This window comes from Felis catus, chromosome A3, assembly GCF_018350175.1.
Source record: "Felis catus isolate Fca126 chromosome A3, F.catus_Fca126_mat1.0, whole genome shotgun sequence".
Classification (NCBI taxonomy): domain Eukaryota; kingdom Metazoa; phylum Chordata; class Mammalia; order Carnivora; family Felidae; genus Felis; species Felis catus.
In genome coordinates this window covers 29,026,981-29,048,645 of record NC_058370.1, presented here as the reverse complement: position 1 = coordinate 29,048,645, position 21,665 = coordinate 29,026,981, and the positions used below count along the sequence as shown (strand labels likewise).

The 21,665-nt window shown below is 51.0% G+C and overlaps 1 protein-coding gene across 6 annotated transcripts in view; it reads right to left on the bottom strand.

Moving 5' to 3' along the window:
- The window catches only part of STK35 (serine/threonine kinase 35), a 44,331-nt gene that overhangs the window by 17,339 nt on the left and 5,327 nt on the right, over window positions 1–21,665 (bottom strand). For 5 of the 6 annotated variants that reach the window (XM_019826736.3, XM_023251385.2, XR_006595304.1 and 2 more), the window contains exon 3: window positions 12,151–12,900. In XM_019826736.3, coding sequence (XP_019682295.2) covers window positions 12,188–12,900 — 713 coding nt within the window. In that variant the 3' untranslated portion in view covers window positions 12,151–12,187. Of the gene's footprint in view, window positions 1–11,841; window positions 11,990–12,150; window positions 12,901–21,665 lie in introns of those variants that run through there. The other variant, XM_023251384.2, reaches the window with a different exon arrangement.

Below are 21,665 nucleotides of genomic sequence, written 5' to 3'. Positions count from 1 at the left end.
TACATGCTTGAAATCGTAGCTCTAGTTTTCCCTTAGGACCTGACCTGTCTCTCAAACCATGGTCCAAGTACCTGGAGGGTGGGGACCAGATCTGAGCTGTCCCCAATATGCTGCAACACCTACAGGCTATCAAGAAATTTAACGGGGGGGCGCCTGGGTGGCTCAGTTGGTTGAGCGTCTGACTCTTGACTTTGACTCAGGTCATGATCTCACGGTTCATGAGATCGAGCCCCCACATTGAGCCCATGCGCTGACAGCACAGGGCCTGCTGGGGATTCTCACTCTCTCTGCCCCCCCCCCTCTCAAAATAAGCAAACTTAAAAGAAATTAAAGAGCCCCTCTGGGGTGTGTGTTTTCTTTTTATTGGTGGGCGCAGGTGGGAAGCACATGAACGCACACACATTCTGAGACTGCTTCTAGCTGTTACCGGCATGACCAATAATTAGTATGGAAAGACAACAGAACCCAACAGCTATGGAGTGGCTAACGATTGCCTAGCATTCCTAGGCCAGCTGTATATTAATTGTCCTTTTAATCCACATGCAAACCCTATAGGGGACGTGCTAGCAGGCCATCTTATAAATGAGGGCTCCAAGGCTCAGAGAGGTGCCGGAGGTTTAGCCGGACTGAGGTCAGGGATTAGCTTCATCTCCATGGCCCAAGCTGGGCACAGAGCAGGGGCTCCATGCGTGCCTGGGGGATGAACAAGTGAAGGTTTCGAGTCAGGATTCAAAGCCACATCTAAGACTCCTCTTAGACATCTAAGCCCTACCTGCATATTGTTGCTCCCCCATTCCCTCGGTCCAGCTGCCTCTCAAATTCCCCCCCTTTCTGGAAGGGCGATCGCCTGTCCTACCACAGAGACCTCACAGGGCGCCGTATTCCCCTGGCGGTACTTGCTGGGGATCCTCCCAAGAGGCCCACTGTATTATTATGGCTCAGCAGTCTAGTCTCCCAGGGCCACGGAAGCCCATGGAGAAGTTCAATTATTTCCTTTCTCCTCCCAGGAGCAGGTGGCTGCAGGAACTCAACCTCATCCTAAGGACACTTGCACAGAGGGAGAAACCGACAAAGAATCGGGAGTCTTGAATCCTGGAAACTCCTCCACCTTGGAGCCCACGAGTGCGCCGGGGCTGAGGGAGTGGGAGAGGGGGGCCGCCAGCGGTCCTTCAGCTGCCCTGGTTTTCTGGATGAGGAAACCACGGCCCACAGAGAAGTGACTTGCCTGAAGTCCCAATGCTAGGTTTAATTATGGAAGGCAGAGACAGGATCAGGACCCGGTGGGGTCCCTCCTCCTAGTGCTTAAGCCTAAATCTAAGCTTTTTGAGGGCAAAAGGTTAAGAGGCAAGGTGCAACAGACGCCAAGGTAGGCAGGCTGTGCCGTAGCCCTCTTTTGTGCGGCCCGCTCGCAATCCTGAGTGGGCATCAACTTCACCCAGAGGGCTTGCCCAATACCGCTCCCTGGCTTCCAGCTCCATAGGACCGAGGTGGGGCCAGAGATTCGCATTCTAACAAGTTCCCAGGGGATCCCGCCAGCCTCGGGACCACACTTGGAGAAGACTGGTCACTAATGCCGTGTGTGCTGGGGTGTGGGAGCTCGTGAGGGGAGGCGGGGAGGAGTGTGGCAACAGCTTGTCAATATCTTCAAGTCCACGGGATAGAATCTCGATCTGTCAAGTAGGAGACTTCTCACTTAGGTCATTCACAGTTCCTGCTGCAATGGAAGCAATCTTTCGGACCCTCGTTAAAGCCTACCCAAGGCCACGTAATCAGGCCGCAGACCCTGAAGACTCACATCTGGGTCTGCCTACGGCACCACCAGCTTACGCCCAACTCCAGGACACTCTAAGAGTGGGCAGGACGCCAGAGTTCCAGAACAGCTGTCCTACCGCCACAGGGCTTCCGAAACACTGGGCTGGAGCGAGGTGCTCTGCCGAGGTTCCTTGTGCTACACCTGGTTGGTGCCCCTGCCCTGAGCATCTGAGGGGCAGGGGAGAGGGGTGGATGTCTGGATCCCATCAGCGGGGACATCTGGATTTCAGCTTAGGCAACTGGCCTAACCTCCCAAACAATTTTTTTTTTTCTAGAAGGTAAAAGCCACTCTGTTGTTTGTCTGGGGTGTGGTATACTCACCCTCATTTCTGTTGCCCCATGCGAACCAAGGGTTCCTTCCAAACATTCGTCAAACCGAGTATGCAATCTGGTTACTAACAACAAATGAGTCTTTACTTGTGACTTCCAGTTCTCCCTATGTCTGCGCAAGGCTGGGCTGGGCCGCGAAGGCCCACGTACTCTGCCAAGATCTGACTGCATCGTACTTCCAGCCCAGGCCTCAGATGTGCCCTAGACCAGAGCCTTCTGGAAGGACATGTCTGAGACACGTCTGAAAAAAGCAGAAAAGGAAAAGACAGCAACAACAAAACCAAAAGGGTGCTGTCCGTGAGATTTCGGGGTTTCCTTTTTCCAGAAGGATGGACGTAAACGCAGAACGAGTCTGTGACTTTCCCGTTGGAGCAGCTGGCCGATGCCAAAATCCCACATCATATACCAAAGCTGACCTGTACCGACCGGGCCTTGGAATGACGAAGAGCCAAGGTTTACCACGCGGGAGGTTACCTGCCCAGGTGCGTTCCAGGCTCCTTTTTTTGCAGCCTGGAAAAATAGAGGCATTTTCATCTTTCTCACTATGCCCTATGGTGTGCCTGGGTGGCTCTAATCCATTCCTCCCGAGTCCCTAGACATCATTTTCTTTTACAAAGAAACAAAACACAGAAATCTGACCTGTGTATGATGCAGGCTGAGTTATAGCTTTCCCCTGGCACCTCTAACTGAAAGTGAAATTCCTTTAAAGTTGGGAAATTCATTGCAGTATTTTATGGTATTGATTTATTTTAAACTTGGCTGGCAGTTTTAAGGCCTGCCATGCCTCTGAATCCCAGAAATGCTGGAGGAGGTCTCCATTTCCTTTGATTCGGTAATACCACAGAGGACTCACTAGTGGAAATGAAAGGAAGGGCTGCGATACTGTATGTTGCTGCCCTAGTTTATCAAGACAGCACCCTGGGCGTTCTCCCCAGGTCCTGGGTCCACAGCGCATCTCTGGTTGGGGTTTCGCTACCAGAACCGTATCCTCTCTCCTCGCCAGCTGGGTCCTGTACCCAACAAAGCCTCGGTAAAGCTAAGGCGAGTTTCTGGCGAGCCCTGAGCTGTGACCTACTCGCGTATCACCTGGTTTACAAGATACCTCTGAACTTGCCTTCGGGAACTAGCTCAAGGTACCACCTCCTCCGGGAAGCCCTCCCTCCACTCTCTCCAGGCTTCCTGTAGCTCTCCGGAGCCACAGCGACCACAACTAAGCACCCGTGTCTCATCCGCGCTGCCACACGGGTCAACCGCCAGGGGGCAACACTGGAGGCCATACGATCAACACCTTTAAAAGTGACGTGGCCCCATTGAGAGGCACCAAATGATGACATCCTCTGCTTTAGTCAAGATTTACTAAATGCACCGGAAGTTTTGTCAGGGAGAAACCCAACAAATACTGCCATTTTGCTTTGGGTCCAGAGCCTCAACTGCCCAGGCTACTTCCACTTTTACTTGGGACGGGTTTCCACCAGGATACCTGGCAGATGGAACGGGCAACAGGTTGCTTCGGGTCACGTCGGAGCCCCTTCCGCACACTGGTGCCACAGACGGTTCCAGCACTCCCTCAGCGCAAGCGCCCTCCTGGCGGCCATCAGCGGCAGTGGGCTTCGGGTCTCCCACGGTCCAACCTTTGGCTAATTCTCACTTCTGCCTGCTCATGTGGCCTCTGCCTCCCGCTCCCCGACCCCTGGTTAGGTGGGTGCCTTCCGTCTCCCAGCCTCGCCTCCCCCTGCCCACGTTGGAGGCTGCGGCGGTGTGACACAGGAGGAATCCGCACACAGGTGAGGTCACCCGAAGGGGCGGGTGGCGGCCAAGATCGGCTGTCAGACTGAACGCTGCCCACGGGTGGCACTGTGCACGAATGCCTTAGGGGTCACCGGTGCGGTGCTGCTCGGAGAGGGACCCTGTCATCTGCCTGAAAACGTCAACCCATCGAAAGCGGCTTTTGAAGAGGCTGCAGGAAGCAGAATGGAGCAGGAAAACCTCCGGTCGGACACCCTGCTCCAAATCCTGGCTCTCAACACTTAGTAAAAGTGGTTCTCTGCTTCCTCAACTGCAGAAGGACGGCCGCCCGGGACAGGTACGCAGGTGCTATGGGCTGATTATATATGGAGTGTCCACTATAAAAAAGATGTGGAAAGTATTTAATTCAGAGGTGAGGAGAAAGGACAAAACCTCTGCTCAACGCCAGTCAGGGGCCCCTCAGAGCAGGTTTTGATAACCAGGGGCTATGATCGTGGGTAGGAGTGCCTGTGTCCTGGAGTGGGGGGCGGGGGGGGGCAGGAAATGGGACTTGGAAGGACCCCAACCATCAGGCAGGCCCGCTTACAGCTGGATGATTACAAAAGCGATTTTGCTGTGCGCTGCCCAAAGGGATGCCGTCTGGGCTCAGAGGAGCCAAGGATGCCAGGGAGGAGCAGAATGTGAGGAACAACAGCCCTGGGGCAGGCCTGTCCCCTCACTGAGGCTTTGATGTCCTGAGGAGCTTCAAGGGACAGATTATCCCTGGGGGCCACCAGCCCCATTACATAACCCACGGCTCAGCTTAGAGCCGGAGCAGGGATGGCGAGCAGGGATGGCGACAGCAGGGGCAGAAGCCAGCCCCTCCCAGGGAACTGTCTGGTCTCACAAACACCAGCCTTTGTGACCCGGGGGAGCCTCCAGAAAACATGAGTGGACGGACCAGGCCCTGCGGCCTCCCTGTAAGCTGGTACCCAGGGCTGCCAGGTCCTCACAGTGAAGGCTGAGCTTTAATTTCCAGGGGAAAGGAGAAGCGAACCTTCTGGATCTTTGCTCCCGACCCCTGCACTCTTACGCAGCCCCGCAGTCCCGTGGAGTGCGAGCGGGGAGATCTCCATTTTACAGACGGGGACTCAAGAGGGGCTCAAGGCTACAGATCTGCTTGGATCAAAGGATTGATAAACGCCCACTCAACCTATTCCCCTTCCAGTGAGCTCTCAATTTTAATGTTTTTATTTTTTTTTATTTTTGAGACAGAGAGAGACAGAGCATGAGCAGGGGAGGGGCAGAGAGAGAGAGAGGGAGACACAGACTCTGAAGCAGGCTCCAGGTCCTGAGCTGTCAGCACAGAGCCTGACGCGGGGCTCGAACTCCCAGACCGTGAGATCATGACCTGAGCTGAAGTCGGACGCTTAACCGACTGAGCCACCCAGGCGCCCCTGAGCTCTCAATTTTAAATAAGACCCCCCACTCTTTAAGGATCTAGGTCATCTACTTAGGGCAAGGATGGCGTTTCCCTCCTCCCATCCTCTCTTTGGAAGGGTCAAGGCTCCACCAGAGACTAAGTGGGATGAGCCTCTGGGGTGGGAGGAATCAAACGGACTCCAGTCCCCTCAGCAGCTAAGGCTTCACGGACAAAGTGTCCTTCTTATCCCTCTTTGGGCTACCTAGCTGTTCACCAGCACGCAGTGCTTTCCTGGAGAAGAAACTAGCTCCCAACTAGAAACCTACTAGGTGCTCCTGGAGTACCCATATTACTCGTCTCAGCCTTCACTTGGTGCTCAACCGTTTGCCGAACACAATTACAAAGACCCATGATTTCAGGGCGCCTGGGTGGCTCAGCTGGTTAAGCATCCGGCTTCGGCTCAGGTCACGATCTCGCCGTTTGTGAGTTCGAGCCCCGTGTCCGGCTCTGTGCTGACAGCTCAGAGCCTGGAGCCTGCTTCCGATTCTGTGTCTCCCTCTCTCTCTGCCCCTCCCCCACTTGCATTGTCTCTCTCTCTCAAAAATAAACATTAAAACAAAGAAAAATGCAAAGACCCATGATTTCCATAGATGATTCAATGAGGCAATACCCCATACCAGCTGACACCAGGGACTTAGACCTGGGTTTAAGTCTAGACTCAGCTCCAGACCAGCGGTGACCTTTGGGAAGTCACATGAAAAGAAATAAATGAAATAATGGTCAAAAACACTTGGCCCACGGATGGCCAGTGACTACCCCATCCTGGCCACCTTCGGAACTGTCGCCCTCCTTCAAAACCTACCCCCTTAACCTTAACCTCACATGCACAGGGTCTCCAGATGGGGGTCCCATGGCCGGGAAGCTCAGTTTCGTGTGTCTGCTTCCCACAGGGCCTGCAGTCCTGTGAGGGGAGGGCAGGGCTTATGTGCTCCTGGATTCACAGCTGGGGCAGGAAGTCACCCTCAACTGAGAGGGGACCCAAATGCCTATCTGTCCCAGGTTCCCAATGTTCCCCTGACAACCCGTGTTTTAATTTACCCTCCAGGGATCCTGTTCTGGGAATTCAGCTGTTTAAAACGAACCACGTTAAGCCTTTCTTTCCCATCTTTTAGTCTCCAGCATCACTTTTGATTAACTGGACACTCAGAATGGGACACAATTTGGGTAGGATTCTGCCAAAAGCAAACAAATGATCTGAAGAGATTTCTATAGCTCCGATGCGACCGAACATGCCGTTGCCTGTTAGATGATCTGGAAAAGGTTGGGAATCTGAAGACCGTGAGGGGCCCCGCCAGAGGTTGGGGGGCCGTCCTCTCAAATCTCACAAAACAAGAAAAATCTGAAGCCCGGGTCAAGGGGTCAACTCAGGTCATCCAGCATGCGAGCCCAGAGCCACGTCTTTGGACCACAGGCCAAGGATAAATATATCCTTTATTACTCCAACAATAACTTAAGCCGGATTCTTTGCTCTCCGATGTTAGGCAGCTACCAAGATCACATATGGAACAAAGAGTATTTTCTATGACCCTTCAGGTCACAGCAACATCTGATTTCCTTCAGCAGGCCTGAGCCACCCGCTCCAAGTAAATGTCACTCAAGGGCCCTGGCTTCGTCCGGCCCTAGTAACCGAGGCTTGTATAGGAGACAGCAAACTTGGACACGAATGTGGATTCCCTCATCTTACAGCACCCTCCCTTGGTAACATGGGCGGTGGCACGCAGAACACCAGTCTGGCTTACCCACTTTGGGTAAGGTTTGTAAAGGCCAGCTGGGAGGAAACGTTAGGAATTATTAAACATCTTTAAAAAAATGACAAATAAGGGAGCGATAAGACCCACCATCGAGTAATCTTTAAAAATAGATAAGTTTTCTGGAACAAGCAATTGGACAGAGTTGCCTCTGAGCCCAGCTTTGTTTTTAAAAAAAAAAAAAAAAGAAAGAAAGAAAAAGCAATCTGGTAATCCTCTGAGGCAAGGCTACTAAAAACCATGGTCTTCGGAGAGGAACAGAAGACAATACTTTCGCCTCGAACCAAAGTGTGTATCTAAAATTTAGCATTGCACTTACACAGTTTACACAGGGCGCTTGCACAACCTCTTGTGATTCCAGCCACCTCAACAAGAAATATCTATCGCATTTTATGGACAGTAAAACCTCAATAAGATAATTATGATCTACCCCATTTAATGGAGGATAAAATCCAGAGAGGTAAAATAACTTGCCCGAGGTCCCACAGCCAGCCAACCACGAAAACGGAACCACTTGGTCCCAGAGGGTCCACCAGGCTCTTTTCAGAGGAGCCCTGTGTTGTCAACCCCAAGTGCATGCGTTCAGTGCTGCAGAGCTAGAGCCAGGGGGACCCTGACTTGGACATTACTCTGAAATCTACAACCCCAGATTACGGAGGCGGTTCTCCATCATGCCGGTACCGGGGACAAGAGTGCTGCCTACACGTGGTGGGAGTTTGAGCCACGACAACAGGCCTAATGGGAAAGCTGGCAAGGACTAAGGACACACAAGTTCCCTGTCTTCTTTTGGGACCTTGAATAATTCCTTTTTTCTAGGTCTCCAGCTGCCCTCCACACAAAATTCCTCAGGGAGACACATCTACACCCCCGGTTCTCCAAAGTGTGGTCTGGAGCACGGGACTCCATGAAGCCAAACCTTTTCTTAGTAACACCGAGACACGTTTGCCTTTTTACTTTCCTCCTCTCTTGCATGTACCGTGGAGTTTTCTGGAGGTTATGTGATGAGGGACGTGGCACCAGGTTAAACATCAGAAGCAGACAGGAGAACCCAGCTGACTGTTAAGGCAGATGGTAAAAAGACTTGCAAGAATAGATAGAAAGCACGGCCACTCTCCTAAATTTTTTTTTTGAAAATATTTTTCATCAACTATGATGCTTACATTAAAGCGTAGCTGATTTTTATTCATTTGAAAAGAACACTTAAAACGCTTCTCAGTTTTAATTGTTAATTCTGCCAGTATCCATAGATAGAACCCAACCAAACCAGGACCTCTTTGGAGTCCTCAATTTCATGAGTATAACCGAGCCTTTAAACCAAAAACTTGGGAGAATCAATGGTCTATTCTCCCTGTCTCCAACTCCTCTCCTTTCATTTCCTCTCAAACCCACCCTCATCAGGGGTTCTCCCCATGATGCGCCACCAAAATTGCTGGTGAGCGCTAATGTCTTCCTGATCGCTGAAGCCCAAGGCCAATCCTCGGTCCTCCTCTCCCTCAACCCACCGCCACAAGGACCACAGCTGATTACTTCCCCCTCCTGATGTCTCATCTTCATCCGGCTTCCAGGACACCAGACCCAGGTCTCCTCTCTCTCTGGCTCCTCTCCTCCTCCCCAACCTCACTGTGGGATGGCCCAGAGCTCGGTCCCTCTTGGAAATCACTATGCCCGCTGCGGTGCCTTGGCAGTCTCTAAATTTGTTATCTCTAGACCAGATCTCACCCCTGGACCCCAGACTCCTCTAGCTACCTGTCCTGCCTCTGTGCCTGGATTCCACTTAGGCATTCCAAACTTTCACACGACAGCAAAGCCTAACTTTCCCCAGCCAAACCTGTTCCTCTCGATGCCCCTCCCATCTCATTGGGTGGCAACTCCATCCTTCCAAAGGCTTCCAAGGCCGGAAACCTCTAAGTCATCCTGGATCCCTTTCTCTCGTACCATTCGCTCCAGCAGGAAAATTGTTGGCTGACTCCAAAACTCATCCCCGATCCAATCTCCCCTCCCTGGCTCCATGGTTCCAAGCCACCACTCCCTCTCACACCTGGGTTGCTACAGCAGCCTCCTATCTTATCCCCTATCCTTTTAGGGCAGCAGCCACAATGATCCTTTCAAAAGATCAGTTGTCACACAGCTGAAGGACATACCCAGGACTTCCCATCTTATCCAGGCACAAAACCCCAAATCCTTACAATGGCCTCCAAGGCCTACCCTAGTTGACTCCCAGTCACCTTTCTTGCTTCGTTTCGTACATTCCCCTCCCTGTTCTGCCCAGCTTCTGAGCCTTTATACTGACTGCTCCCTGTCTGGGATGCTTCCCCCCCCCCCCCCCCCCAGAAATCCTGACTCACTCCCTCCACTCCTAACCTTTACTCAAATGTCACTGTCTTGAGAGACCCACCCCGATCTCTTCCACCGAAAAGTACACCTCCGCCCTCCACCTCTCAGTAGTCTGATGTCCCTTGTCCTGCTCTAAGGCCCCCAGAGTACTGAGTATTTTCGAACATATCACTTATAAGTCCATCTCCCCAACAGAATATAAGCTCCACGACTGCCGAGAATATTTGTCTAGTTTATCTACTGACGTATCTTTGGTGCCAAAGAGTCCCGGGCAAATAGTTTACCAATAGGATGTTGAATATGTGGAATTAGCTTCTCTGTCTATAAAACTTAAGTGGGGAGCAGGGGGAGGCTGCACAATAGTTCATCCCAACTCAAGCCTCCAATCCCTGAACTGGCCAGATACAGCTCACAACTATTGTCCTCACTAGCAGTCAGAGCCTGGGGCACTTTGCAGGGCTACATGCCCCATCTTATCTTATGTCAAGGTCATCTATTTCTCCTACCTGAAGGAATCACCCCTACAGGAGCTAAAACTGTGCCCTGCAAAATAGCACAAATCCCAACCGTGGCTGTGCAAATGGAGCCCCGATCTCAATCAGTTGCGACAACCCCACGATTCTAACCCACATTCAGGTCTCTCTTCCAATGACAACCGTCATCTTACTCCAGGGCAAACTTGAATTCTAAGAGCTTTTTTATAAGCGGAAGGGAGGGGATGTGACGGCGTGAAATACGACGAAACCTGGTCTAGCCAACCCTTTCTGGGCTCTGACCCGGCACTGTCTCCTACTGAGCTTTAGGGAGCACTCTTTCTCGGTGGGCAGTGGGGACGAACTGGCCTGGCATCTGGAAAGTGCTCCGGGGTTTTGGAAAGGATTAACCTGGTGACTCAATCCAAAAGTTCATGGAGAACACTACAGATGTGACCAGGCTCAACTCGGCACTCACCGCCACCAACTAGCACTCTGAGGGTGATGAAGGGGAAGGAAGGGACTAAGAACCAACCCGGGTGACCGACGGCTCGGTGCCCAATGTGACCCCTGGGATTAGCACCACCCCTCATCGCCTCATCTCAAGGATTCAGCGAATTTAAGAGGAGCTCGTTTCCAACCTGCCCTCGTAAGAAAAAGAAGGTAGGAGGGAGGGAGAAATACACCTGCGACTTAAATTAGGACGGTGGAGAAATGACTTAACCCCCTGCGGAGTCGCAAAGGTGAACCAAAAGGCTACTGTGTCCCCCTGGCGTATCTGGCGGTCGGCGTTCTTTTCCCTTCCCGCAAAACTAGGCTGGACGATGTGAGCTTAATTCACATCTGACCAACCCACCAGCCAGCACTTGTGTCTGCTGCCTCGAATCTCCCCAAATTTAGGAGCTCCTTGTGCTTCCACATCCGGCCAGCTGTCCTGCCAACCGCCTGCCCTGAAGACCCAGGCCCCGTTCCATCCTCGCGGCTACTCAATTTCAGGTTCAACGACATCCCTCATGGTGGGAATAAACTAATTGGCCCGTCTGGTCTCCCAGGCCCCAGTTCAACTCAACTCGCACGTGCCGGAAGTTCTTAATTGCTGCGCTGCTCTGCTCCGCGGGTGGCTCCCAGATGGCTACTAAGTCAAGGCCAAATTCCAGGGTCCCTGGTGCCACCTGATTTCTGATTTCATTTCCCTCGCTCACACCTCAGACTCTGGTCCAGGTGAACTCCCACTGCCACTCTGGGATTTGCCACCTCAGCTCCGTACCTCAGCTCTCTTGGCAGGTCACGGGCTCTCTGGTTACCACCGGTCTGCTGTCTCCGCGACCCCAAACCAGGGGAGGTACTCAAAGGCGCTAGGCTGCCTGTCTTCAGGTCCTCTGCAGAGGCTAGTCCTTTTCCCTGCAATGTTCCCCTGACCCCCAATTCCCCAACTCCCCTAAAAGGCTCATTTCCCTTCCTATCAGTTCTCCTTTGTGGGAAGGCAACTATGGTAAGTACCGATCAATGTTTCTCTCCCCAACTAAGCTGCAGAATTCATGGGGATGGGGCCATGTTCTGAATTTGCTGACCACTGCTACCCCAGGGCCCAGCACAGCACTCAAACGAAAGCCCGAATCAATCTCCTTAAATAAGCGAAGACTTCCGCATAAGACTATTCACTCGCACGTCATTTACAGTCATCTACAATGGAGAAAACCCATCAGATGTCTAAAGCAGGAGAGAGGTTACGTTATGGCACATGTAACGGAATGCCAATGTTGGAAAACTGTACTTTCAAAGGATCACATGGGGAAATGCTCAGATTAGCGCCGAAAGGGCAGGAAACAAAGCGGTGCCTAAATATAGCACGCTCTAAACCGTGCAGAATTGCACGTGTGACCAGGAGGGATACCATCAGGGGTAGTGTGTATTCTCTGAAAAAAACTGTCCGTACCTCTTTTACACATTTATTGATCAATGGATGAGGAAAAGGGATTTCTAAAAACCTCGAGACGCCGCTCAAATGCCAACGTCCACTCGGAAAACCTCGCTAGACTTTCGGGCTCTTTCTTCCTCCACCCCACAGATCTCCTCCTCGTGACCTGTGGGGGGTGGGGGCAGGGGGGTCTCTGATCACAAGCACTTTGTGGTCTTTCACCCTACAATCTGCCCCCCCCCCCAACTCCACGGGGCTCCCTCAAGGGCTCAGGATGAAGGATCCAGTCCAGGAAGCGTGCATGCAGAGCAAAAAGAGTACACTCACCTAGTTTCAAAACACTCAAGATGCTTTGCCCTGAATTTTAAGCAGCACATGTGACCTGGTCCATTCTGGTTTCAAGTTCAAAGGCATCAGGCCGGTCCTGTGGGTTAGCAGCTAACATATCTTTCAAGAGCTGCTTGATCCCCTCAGACATGGAAGTCCTGCGTTTCTGGGGGATGTGCAACTCCATCTTTGGGTTTTCTAGCAGCGCCTCGCCAACAGGGACGATTTCGGTCCCCTGTTTGATATAGGTCCCCAGGAGCTCCTTCTTGGTCTCAGAGTCAATAAAAGTGATTCTTTCTATCATTGCCCAGATGATAATGCCCAGGGCAAAGATGTCGGCCTTGGCTGTGTAGTGTCCCTCCCAGACTTCGGGGGCCATGTAGAAGTCGGAGCCGCAGGCTGAGGACAGCCAGTATTTATTCACATTCACATTTTTGTGGTCTTGATGGCCCTCTTTTCCTCGGGGGGCTAACCCAGCACAGACCTTGCTTAGTCCAAAGTCTGCCACCTTGAGGATGGGGGTGCCAGACCGCTCCGTGATGAGGATGTTGTCTGGCTTTAGGTCCCTGTGCACGATGTGGTTTTTGTGCAGGAAGGCAATGGCGCTCGTGAGCTGTAGCATGAAGCTTTTGTTGGTGGCTGGGTCCGGCCTCCGGGACAGGACGTACTGATTCAGGTCTCCACCTTCACAGAACTCCATGACAAACCAGAGATAGCAGGGCTCCTCAGCATAACCCAGGATCCTTTCTCCTAAATCAAAGAAGACCGGAAAGAACTTGAGTGCCACGGACACATTCGCGTCACCGCTAAGGCGACCGGCACGCGGCTCGGGAAGGGAAGAGTGACACGGGTGACAACGCTCCGCTCCAAGAGGACCCGCCAAACTGGCACGGAGCCAACACCGCACAAGCAGGCCCATCTCTAAGCACGCAGGAGGAAATCAGGGTCAACAAGGAAGGAGCGGCACGGGCTGCAGGGGCGGGTGTTAGACACCTGGCTCTGGAATCACCCGGCGCCTGGGTACCCGGGGGCTTACTGCTGGCTGGTTGGATGAATAACCAGGAGGCAACTGCCCTCGGTCCACTTGTCCCAGTTTGCTTCCGCTGCTTCCCCTGTAAACGGCCACATGTAATCACTCGCAGAATACCTATACCGGCACCTGCCATTCAATTTGGTATTTACCACCGCCCAGGAGGTGGGAGGAAACAGCCCCATCTTACGAGGTAAAGAATCTGAGGCTCACAGAGACTTAAGAGTCCAGGGGCCCGAATGCGTGACTAGGAAGCCATGGTATCTCATTACCGTGCCTCCAGACAGCAGCACGCCCCCACAGCTTGCGGGGCTGCGGGCCAGACAAGGGCAAGTGTGCACGGAGGCCATCAACGGTCTGTTCATCCCCTCCAAGCGAAGGACCTTTCCCCCCACCCCGCTCTCCTATAACCGCTGAGGCTCTTGTCAATGCATTTAGAATGGCACCACAATTTTATTTCAGAGGCATACTCCAACCAGAGTTTCCTGCTCACCCACATCTGCCCAGCACAAGCTAGTTATATAACAGGCCCCTGTCTCCATAAAGTTTAGCTTCAGGGAGATAACAGGTATCTAGAACGGCAAGCATCTTAAGCATCTGCATCGAGGTCAACTTTTACGAACAGGGAAGGGTGGGTGGGAGTTGCCAGACCTGGGAGTCAGGAGGGAGGCGGAAGACTGGAGTTACACCTAAAGGACAGGCAGATCAGTGGGGATAAGAGAATTCTAGGCTGCGAGACGGGATGGATAATGGAACACAGGAACAAACGGACCAGAGGCGTAAACAGGAAGTCTGGAGGAACAGTGGGGTCCAAAGTAGACGAAGGGGTTAGAATCAAACTGTGTCGGCCGGAAACTCCGGCTCTGCCTTTCCAGAAGTCTTTCCTTTGGACCCAAAGAAACTCCAGGAAAGTTGGTGATTGGCATCTACCGACAAATCCCAATGTTCTTTATAAAGCAATTAATGGCCCATGGAGTCCTTTGGTGGAAGTTACTTGAGGACTGGAACTGCCCCCAGAGTCTAAAGAGGCAGATGGCTTATGTTGCTGGGCCCACCGGGGGTGTGCATATGGGTCATTCATGATTGAGCCAATGCCCGAAGACAGTCCTCAGATCCCTACCAGTGTCCCCACTCCCCCAGAAAGCAAGAGTCACACCTCTTCACGCAGCCTCCACCAAGGCAGAGTCCCCCAGAAGCCGCCACTCTGGGCGCTCTAGGGGGAGGCAAGACCGATAGATGAACAAGGCAAAAGCTCTAGGTTTTTGACCACGATCGGTCAGACCACACTTCCCCTGTAATTATATAATTTGTTTAGATTACTCACAATCAAAGCAATACAGGTAGAACCAGTTTAGGGCAGATGGGTGTTGTTGTTATTATTATTTTTTTTAATTAGCTTGTTCCCACCTCCTCATCCTCTTTCTAGGTCACTGGCTCTGATGGGCTGAGGTTCTTTATCTGAAAACACTGCAGGATGATGCAGTGATCTGAAGCCCAAATCAATCCAGACTCCAGAGTAAAGACTCATAAAAAGGAGGGCAAGAGAGGTTTACTGGTGGTACAGCCAGAAAGGAAGCGATTAAAAAGCCATCAAATTCCCTCGGCAAGGGCGACCATCAGAAAACAGTGAAACTTTTTCACCGAAAGTGGGGAAATAGAGGGTGGGGAATGGTGATTACTTTATATACAAAGTTGGTAACCACGGCAACTAAAGGCAAAAGAAAACAAGTCGGCAAAACAGACTACACTGTAGGTCCAGGTTGGAAGAATGGGGGGGGGGGGGAGAGAAGGGTACATAAGTGCCCTAAGCAGGGAATGGGGGGGAGGGGAGGGGGGTAGACGGGCCCCAGGACTGAAGAGCTAGCACTGGGGGAATGATCGAAGCCCAGAAGGTGCTACAGGGGGGGCTGCTGGATGAGAGGTCAGGACGAAGCAGTCTCAGAATCAGACACAGACAGCATCAGCAAGCATGACAGAATGGAAAACTGGGGAAGGCGGCTACTTGTCCCAGACGCAAGAAGCCATTTCCCTGCACAGGCACGGGGCCGTGGGCTCCTTTCGTAAGAAAACCACAGCATGTGTTTTCACGCAGGAATCCCCAGCTGCCTACTCATAAACATAAGAGAGGCATGTGAGAATTCCAGTCCTTTCCTCTGGGAAGACTGCCTACCTGAGCCCCTACCTACCTCACAGCAAGAGGGAGGAGGGAGGGCACAGGGCACTTGATGCATTTTTGTGGAGATGCAAGGCCGGGCAAAGAAATGGGAAGGGTTAGGAGGGGAGACTTAGAAGATGAGGAGTCTGGTTTAGACACCAGCTCTGCCCACTGGTTAACTAGGTGGTTCATTAGTTCAATGGAAAACAAGGAGGGCCGGAGATACCATGGAAAGATGGCTAGAACCGTGGGCAAAGGTTGGGAGAGATGGCCGAACCCCTCTGAGCCTCTGCCTCGTCTGCCAAACGAGAGGGACACCTACAGCACATATTCCTGGGAGTTACGTCTCAGGCAAAAAATACACTTCGCAGAGCCTAAGATACTTTGGGGAAAGGACATCCTAACCATCAGTTACATCCCTCCTGGGCCTCAGCCAAGTCCGAGGAAGCCACCGATTCCAATAACCCCGGTGCTGTAGGCCAGAGTGAAGCTCCCACATGTTAGGACCCTGGAATCAGAAAATGAAAAGTGGAAGATTCTATTGTGTTGCTCAGGTTCTTACGAGCCAAACCCATGTTCTAGCCAGACCAGACGGTTTTGAGGTGCTCTCTCCCTGTAAGACCTCCTCTCTTCCCAGATCTCTGCAGGTGCATCTGAATGCATACCTTTGGGTCCTGCCTGAATGCCAACCGACTGGATGCCTGCCTGATCCCCCAGTAACTTCCTTCTTCCCACCGGCCACCGCCCTAGCCTTGTAATTTATCAGCCCTAGCCTTGTAATTTACCAAGGTGACTGCACACCGGGAAGGAAAAAGGCTCAAATCTCCAGGGATTACCAAGCACAGATTCCCGGAGACACATTGCTGGGGTCCACCAGTCAGCAGGGGGCTCATGAAGGTCAGGTGATCCAAGGGAGCTTCAGCGCCTGTCCATCTCCCTGAGGGCCCAGCGGTCACCAAGCCACCCCATGCTTATCCCCAATTTCAAGATGTATAAGTGGAATACACATGCGCCGTCTAGTAGAAACCCCACATGAAGCTTACAGCTCTTTGAATGGATAGAAACAAAAGTAAATTTTATAATTCCTTTGGTGCAGCCTGACAGTTCTGTAAGGTGAGGAGGTAAAAATTTAGCTTCCCCAAGGTGGGAGAAAAGACTGGTACCTGGAACTGTTCAGGATTTGGGAGAGGCCACTGGCCTCTGGGTCCCAGGCACCATTTAAACGTCAACGTGGGAGCAGTCTCATCTCTCCGGACACTGTTTTATAAGGTGGGGAAACTAAGAGGAAGGTTAAGTAACTTGCCCAAGATCCCCGAAATGACTGGTTGGGTAAGATGTGAACCTCCATTGCCAACTCCTTCCACCACCCAAGGCTGTCGCCTGGGTCCCAAGAAATGCAGCTTGATTAAAGCGAGACAGGCCCACTTTCAGGATAGTTTGGTTACCTTCCCCTCAAGGCCAACAGCCAGGAGACCACCACATAAACTCTACGTCAAAACGTATGCTAAGCCACAGCTCGCAGGAAGACAGAGAAAATGGGAGGGGAAAAAAAGTCAAGCAGGTGTCTCCTATCTCATTACTCAGGGGGATAGGTACCGTTGGCATCTCCCAACAAAAATGGGGCCTGCTTTGTTCAGAGACTTGAGGCCAGTAGGCTCAGCATAAGGGTAAGTCAGCGTGAGCTTTGGGACAGCAGCAACCTCCTAGAAAGGGATACAAAATCCCCAGGGATTTAGAAGCCTCTACCCAAAGCTGCCTCCAGAAGTTGGATCTCCTTGCTCTCTCTAGTCCATTCCATTTAAACATTTCCTGGGCACACACTGCTGGTCAGACACCGGCCCCGAGATAACCAGTGGTCTCTGCCCTCGCAAGGGATTCTGGTCTTTTGATGCGGAATGACCAACCGCAGCTAAGAGAGCAAGGAATAGGCCACAGTTGTGCCCGAGGAAGCGAAGCGGGAAGGGTGGTTAGGAGAGAAGAAAGGCAGGCTGCAATCACTCAAGAGCGACCCCTGAGCTGGGTCTCCAAGGATGCAGAACGAACACACCGCACCGGGCGGGTGTGAGCTTGCAGCGAGGGACCCAAGGAATCTGGGGGTCAACGCAGAAAACGGAGGAGGAGGTGGGCAGCAATGAGGCTGGGAAGGATGCCTGAGTTGGGTCCGAAGAATCGGTGTCTGGCCGACTGAAGAATTTGAACTTTGGCTCTAAGAAACAGGCAATAAAGGGGCGCCTGGGTGGCTCAGTCGGTCGGGCAACCGACTTCGGCTCAGGTCATGCTCTCACAGTCCGTGAGTTCGAGCCCCGCGTCGGGCTCTGTGCTGACAGCTCGGAGCCTGGAGCCTGCTTTGGATTCTGTGTCTCCTTCTCTCTCTGCCCCTCCCCTGTTCATGCTCTGTCTCAAAAATAAATAAAAACATTAAAAAAAAAAAAAAAAAAAAGAAACAAGCCATAAAAGTTGTTGGCATATTTTAGAAGGATATACTGCTTCCTGAATCTTAAGTCACTGATTTGGAGATATACCGTTTACGTTAAGACGTACAGGCTGCTGACAACCCTACCACACGCGACTGTTGAAGCTGGGTTCTGACCGACAAGATGGCAGGGGAGGGGAGAGAAGGGCACGGAGGGGGAGAGGGGGAGGTCTCGGGAGGTTTAGAATCAACAGAACTTAGAACATCACCCGTCCTCCGTGATGGAAAGGAAGAACTGAGAGAGAGAGCTCTGGTCAACCCTCTTCTTACTTCGAACCCCTATCTACTTAGACCATAACTGTATCCCCATTTCCGGGTGAGGACACTAAGGCTCACGATTACATTACTTGCCTGTGGTCTCACAGCTAGTAAGAGGCAGGGCCCAGTCTCTACAGCCTGGATTCCTTTTTAAGTTTAGTTTTGAGGGAGAGAGAAAGACAGAGTACGCGTGGGGGAGGGACAGAGAGAGAAAGAGAAAGACAAAGAGAGAGAGAGAGAGAGAGAGAGAGAGAGAGAGACAGACGGACACAGAATCCGAAGCAGGCTCCGGGGTCTGAGCTGAATGGAACCCCTAGCCGTTCTACACCCCCTGTGGCGCAAGGTCCCTGTTAAGTTCAGGAACGTATGCCCTCAAGGAGTTTAACGTTCACCAAGTCCCTAGTGTTGATAGACCAATCACGCAATTTTCAGTGGAGCACTAATTAGGATTTTGACAAGTCTTCAAGATGCTCCATCCATGCGACATAAAAAAATCTCACTCTAGGAATTTATTCTAAGAATACCAAAAAGAAAAAAAAAAAAAAAAAAAAAAAAATCCTATGGCCGACAGCAACAAGAAGGGTGCCCAAAGCACCAGAACTGGTATTTGATACAACAAAGTAAAAGTGAAGGACTGGATGGGGCGCCAGGGGTGGCCCAGCCGGTTGCGCGCGTCCCACTTCGGTTCAGGTTGTGATCTCGCGATCCGTGGGTTCGAGCCCCACTTTGGGCTCTGTGCTGACAGCTCAGAGCCTGGAGCCTGCTTCGGATTCTGTGTTCCCCCCACCTCCTCCCCCCTGCCCCCCCATCTCTCAAAAAATGAATAAATGTTAAAAAAAAAAAAAAAGTGAACGACTGGAAACAAGAGCCCAAGAAGGGTTAGTGGATAATTATGGTATTGCCGCTTGGCTGAATGCTTTCAAGGGTCGTGTTATACTTCTAATTTACTTAAATAAGTCAAAAGAGGAGGTCACATACCACGCCGGATGCCAAGTTTAATACAAAATTTAAAAAATAGAAAGTTATAATTTTTTCTAAGAAAAAGGGTTAGAAAAAAAAAAAATCGAGAAAGATGAACTCCCAGTCTCAATGACCTTGGGCTGTGTCAGGTTACTATAAGGAGGCTGGGTCCAGTATCAACACACAGGGTGTGTTCAAAGTACTTCACAAGATTAGTCAAATGTCATTGTGCTCTGGACAATCAACCCCTGATGGTGGCTGCCAAGACAAGACACAGCATCCTACAGAGGCCAAGAGGCCAAGAACCCAAGAAGCCGCAGGCCTAACAGAAAAGGACAAGGGCTGTGGAGCCAGCCAGGCCCAGGGTCGACGCCCCCACTCTTCCACTTACATGGCTATGTGACCTCTGGGCGAGTGTTGTAAGACCCTAGGAGTTGGTTTCATTTCCATCAACTGGGAGACCTCTACCTCCTGAGGCTATTGGAAGGCTTAACTGTGACACAGGAAGCATTCTGCATGGTACCCGGATGCCAGAACAGACAACTACTGGGCGTTAATTATGTTCCTGTGTCTGGACACCACCGGTGGCCCTCTGACAGTCATAAGGCAGCGTGTCAAGGATGCGGAGATTGGAAAGAGCATCTGGATGTAAATCTACAGCTGACCCTTCGCTGATAGTGCTGGATGAGTTACTTGACCTTCACAGATCCGGATTTTTCCACGTAGGAGACCCGGATACAAACACACACACTTGCAAGTGGGAGGATTAAAGGAGACAAGGCGCATGAAAATACTGAGGCCGGCTCTTAGTTCTAGAACATTAGAGGGGTCTTGTTGGGAAATAACCCTTGGCGGCCAACTCCTTCCTCTCTCCACCTGTGTGTGAGGGCCTTACGGCTTCCCCACGCCTCACCTCTTGCCAAGATTGCTTCTGTTTACCCTTTCACAGCTCCTCCTTCCCTCCCCTAAACACAGTCCACCTTCCTGGCCGCCACTCATCTAGAGCCCCTCTCACAGGCCATCCTGAGGTAACCTCTGCTGTGCTCTGTTTATCTCCTCCATTAGACTGGGCACTCATGGCGGAAGGAAACCAAGTCTCTGGCCTCCTCACGGTGTGCCCCACACACAGTAGGTGCTAATTGGGCGCAATGAAGCCAGATGAGAACTGTGAGAGGCTTACAACGACAGCCAGGAAAGTTCCAGTAGGAAGCATGCAGAATATGTACATTAAAGACAACTAGGTAAGGGTCCAGAATTCTGGAGTCACTAAGGACTCTACCAAAGGCCAAATCGGAGTTGAAAGCGAACGGATGTTTTATAGGGGGTTGAGCAATTCTTAGGAATTTCCACTATAAAAAGCCTACCCAGTGCAACTCAATTAGCCAAAACTCTCCACTAAGCAAGGGCTGTTCCCGTCTCCCGAGGCCGATATCTACAATTCCCAGTGCACACAGAAGGCAGTCAGTAGTGAGGGAAGTCTGCGCGGTTGTCTCCGGACGTTCAAGAGCAGACCAGAAGGGAGGTAACAGGGTCCCCGGCAGCTGAGACACGGGGGAGGCCCCAGAAGAAATCAGCCGTGCCAAGTACTGATTAGTACATAATTAAAAACAAACAGTAGCCATTAGTTTCGGAGTAAAATGCGATTATGCCCATTTAACCACCAAGAAAAACAGAAGCGCACCCAGAACTTAAGCCACCTGTCCCAAGAGCGCGGCACAGCTGGTCAGGAGAATGGAGTCGAGCCCTCACGCCCGTGCTTGGTTATTTGCTTGGCTGTTTTACACCGCGCAAGTTCACAAACTTCAGTCTCCCCACTGGTAAAATGGGTAATTGCAGGACTCACTTCTACAGTAGAGAATTCAGAGTTGCTTTCTAGGGGTCTGGCCTAAGGTTTTCCTAGGCACTCAACAGGCTGGGGCGGGGGCAGCTAACACCCTGGTTTCCCATCCCACAGGAACTCTGGCCTCTAGTCTACCTTCTTTGTTTCCCCCATGTCTCCCCACTCCAGAGGGAACCTCTGCCGTTTGCTAGGCTACCCATCACTCACGACCTTGAACTGCGGTCACTTGGGCCTGTGTCTTCTGCACGCCCCATGGAGGGAACTTTGCAAAGCCTCTCCCAATGCAGTGCCTGACTCACCGTCACCACTGGGCATAGATGCACAGACAAGACTTCCCAAGGACCTAGAGTCCCACCCCTGTGAAGCCACCTAAAGATCTCTTAATACAGTAAACATGAAAGTTGGTGAAGCAGAACTTGTGTCTTACCAAGACGGCATAAGCCAGACCCCCAGCTTTCCCAAGCTTATTTGGTTTAACAAGCCTTGGGTTCGTCCTGGAGATTATATATTATATAATATATATAATATAATATAATATATATTATATTAAATATAATTATATTAAATATATTTAATAAATATATTAAATATAAATAATATATTAAATATATTAAATATAAATATATTAAATATAATATATTAAATATATTAAATATAAATATATAATTATATATTATAATATATAATATATATAATATATATAATATATATAATGTAAATATATATATTTATACATATAAATTTATTTATAAATATAAAATTTACATATATACATTATATATAATGTATATATGCAAAT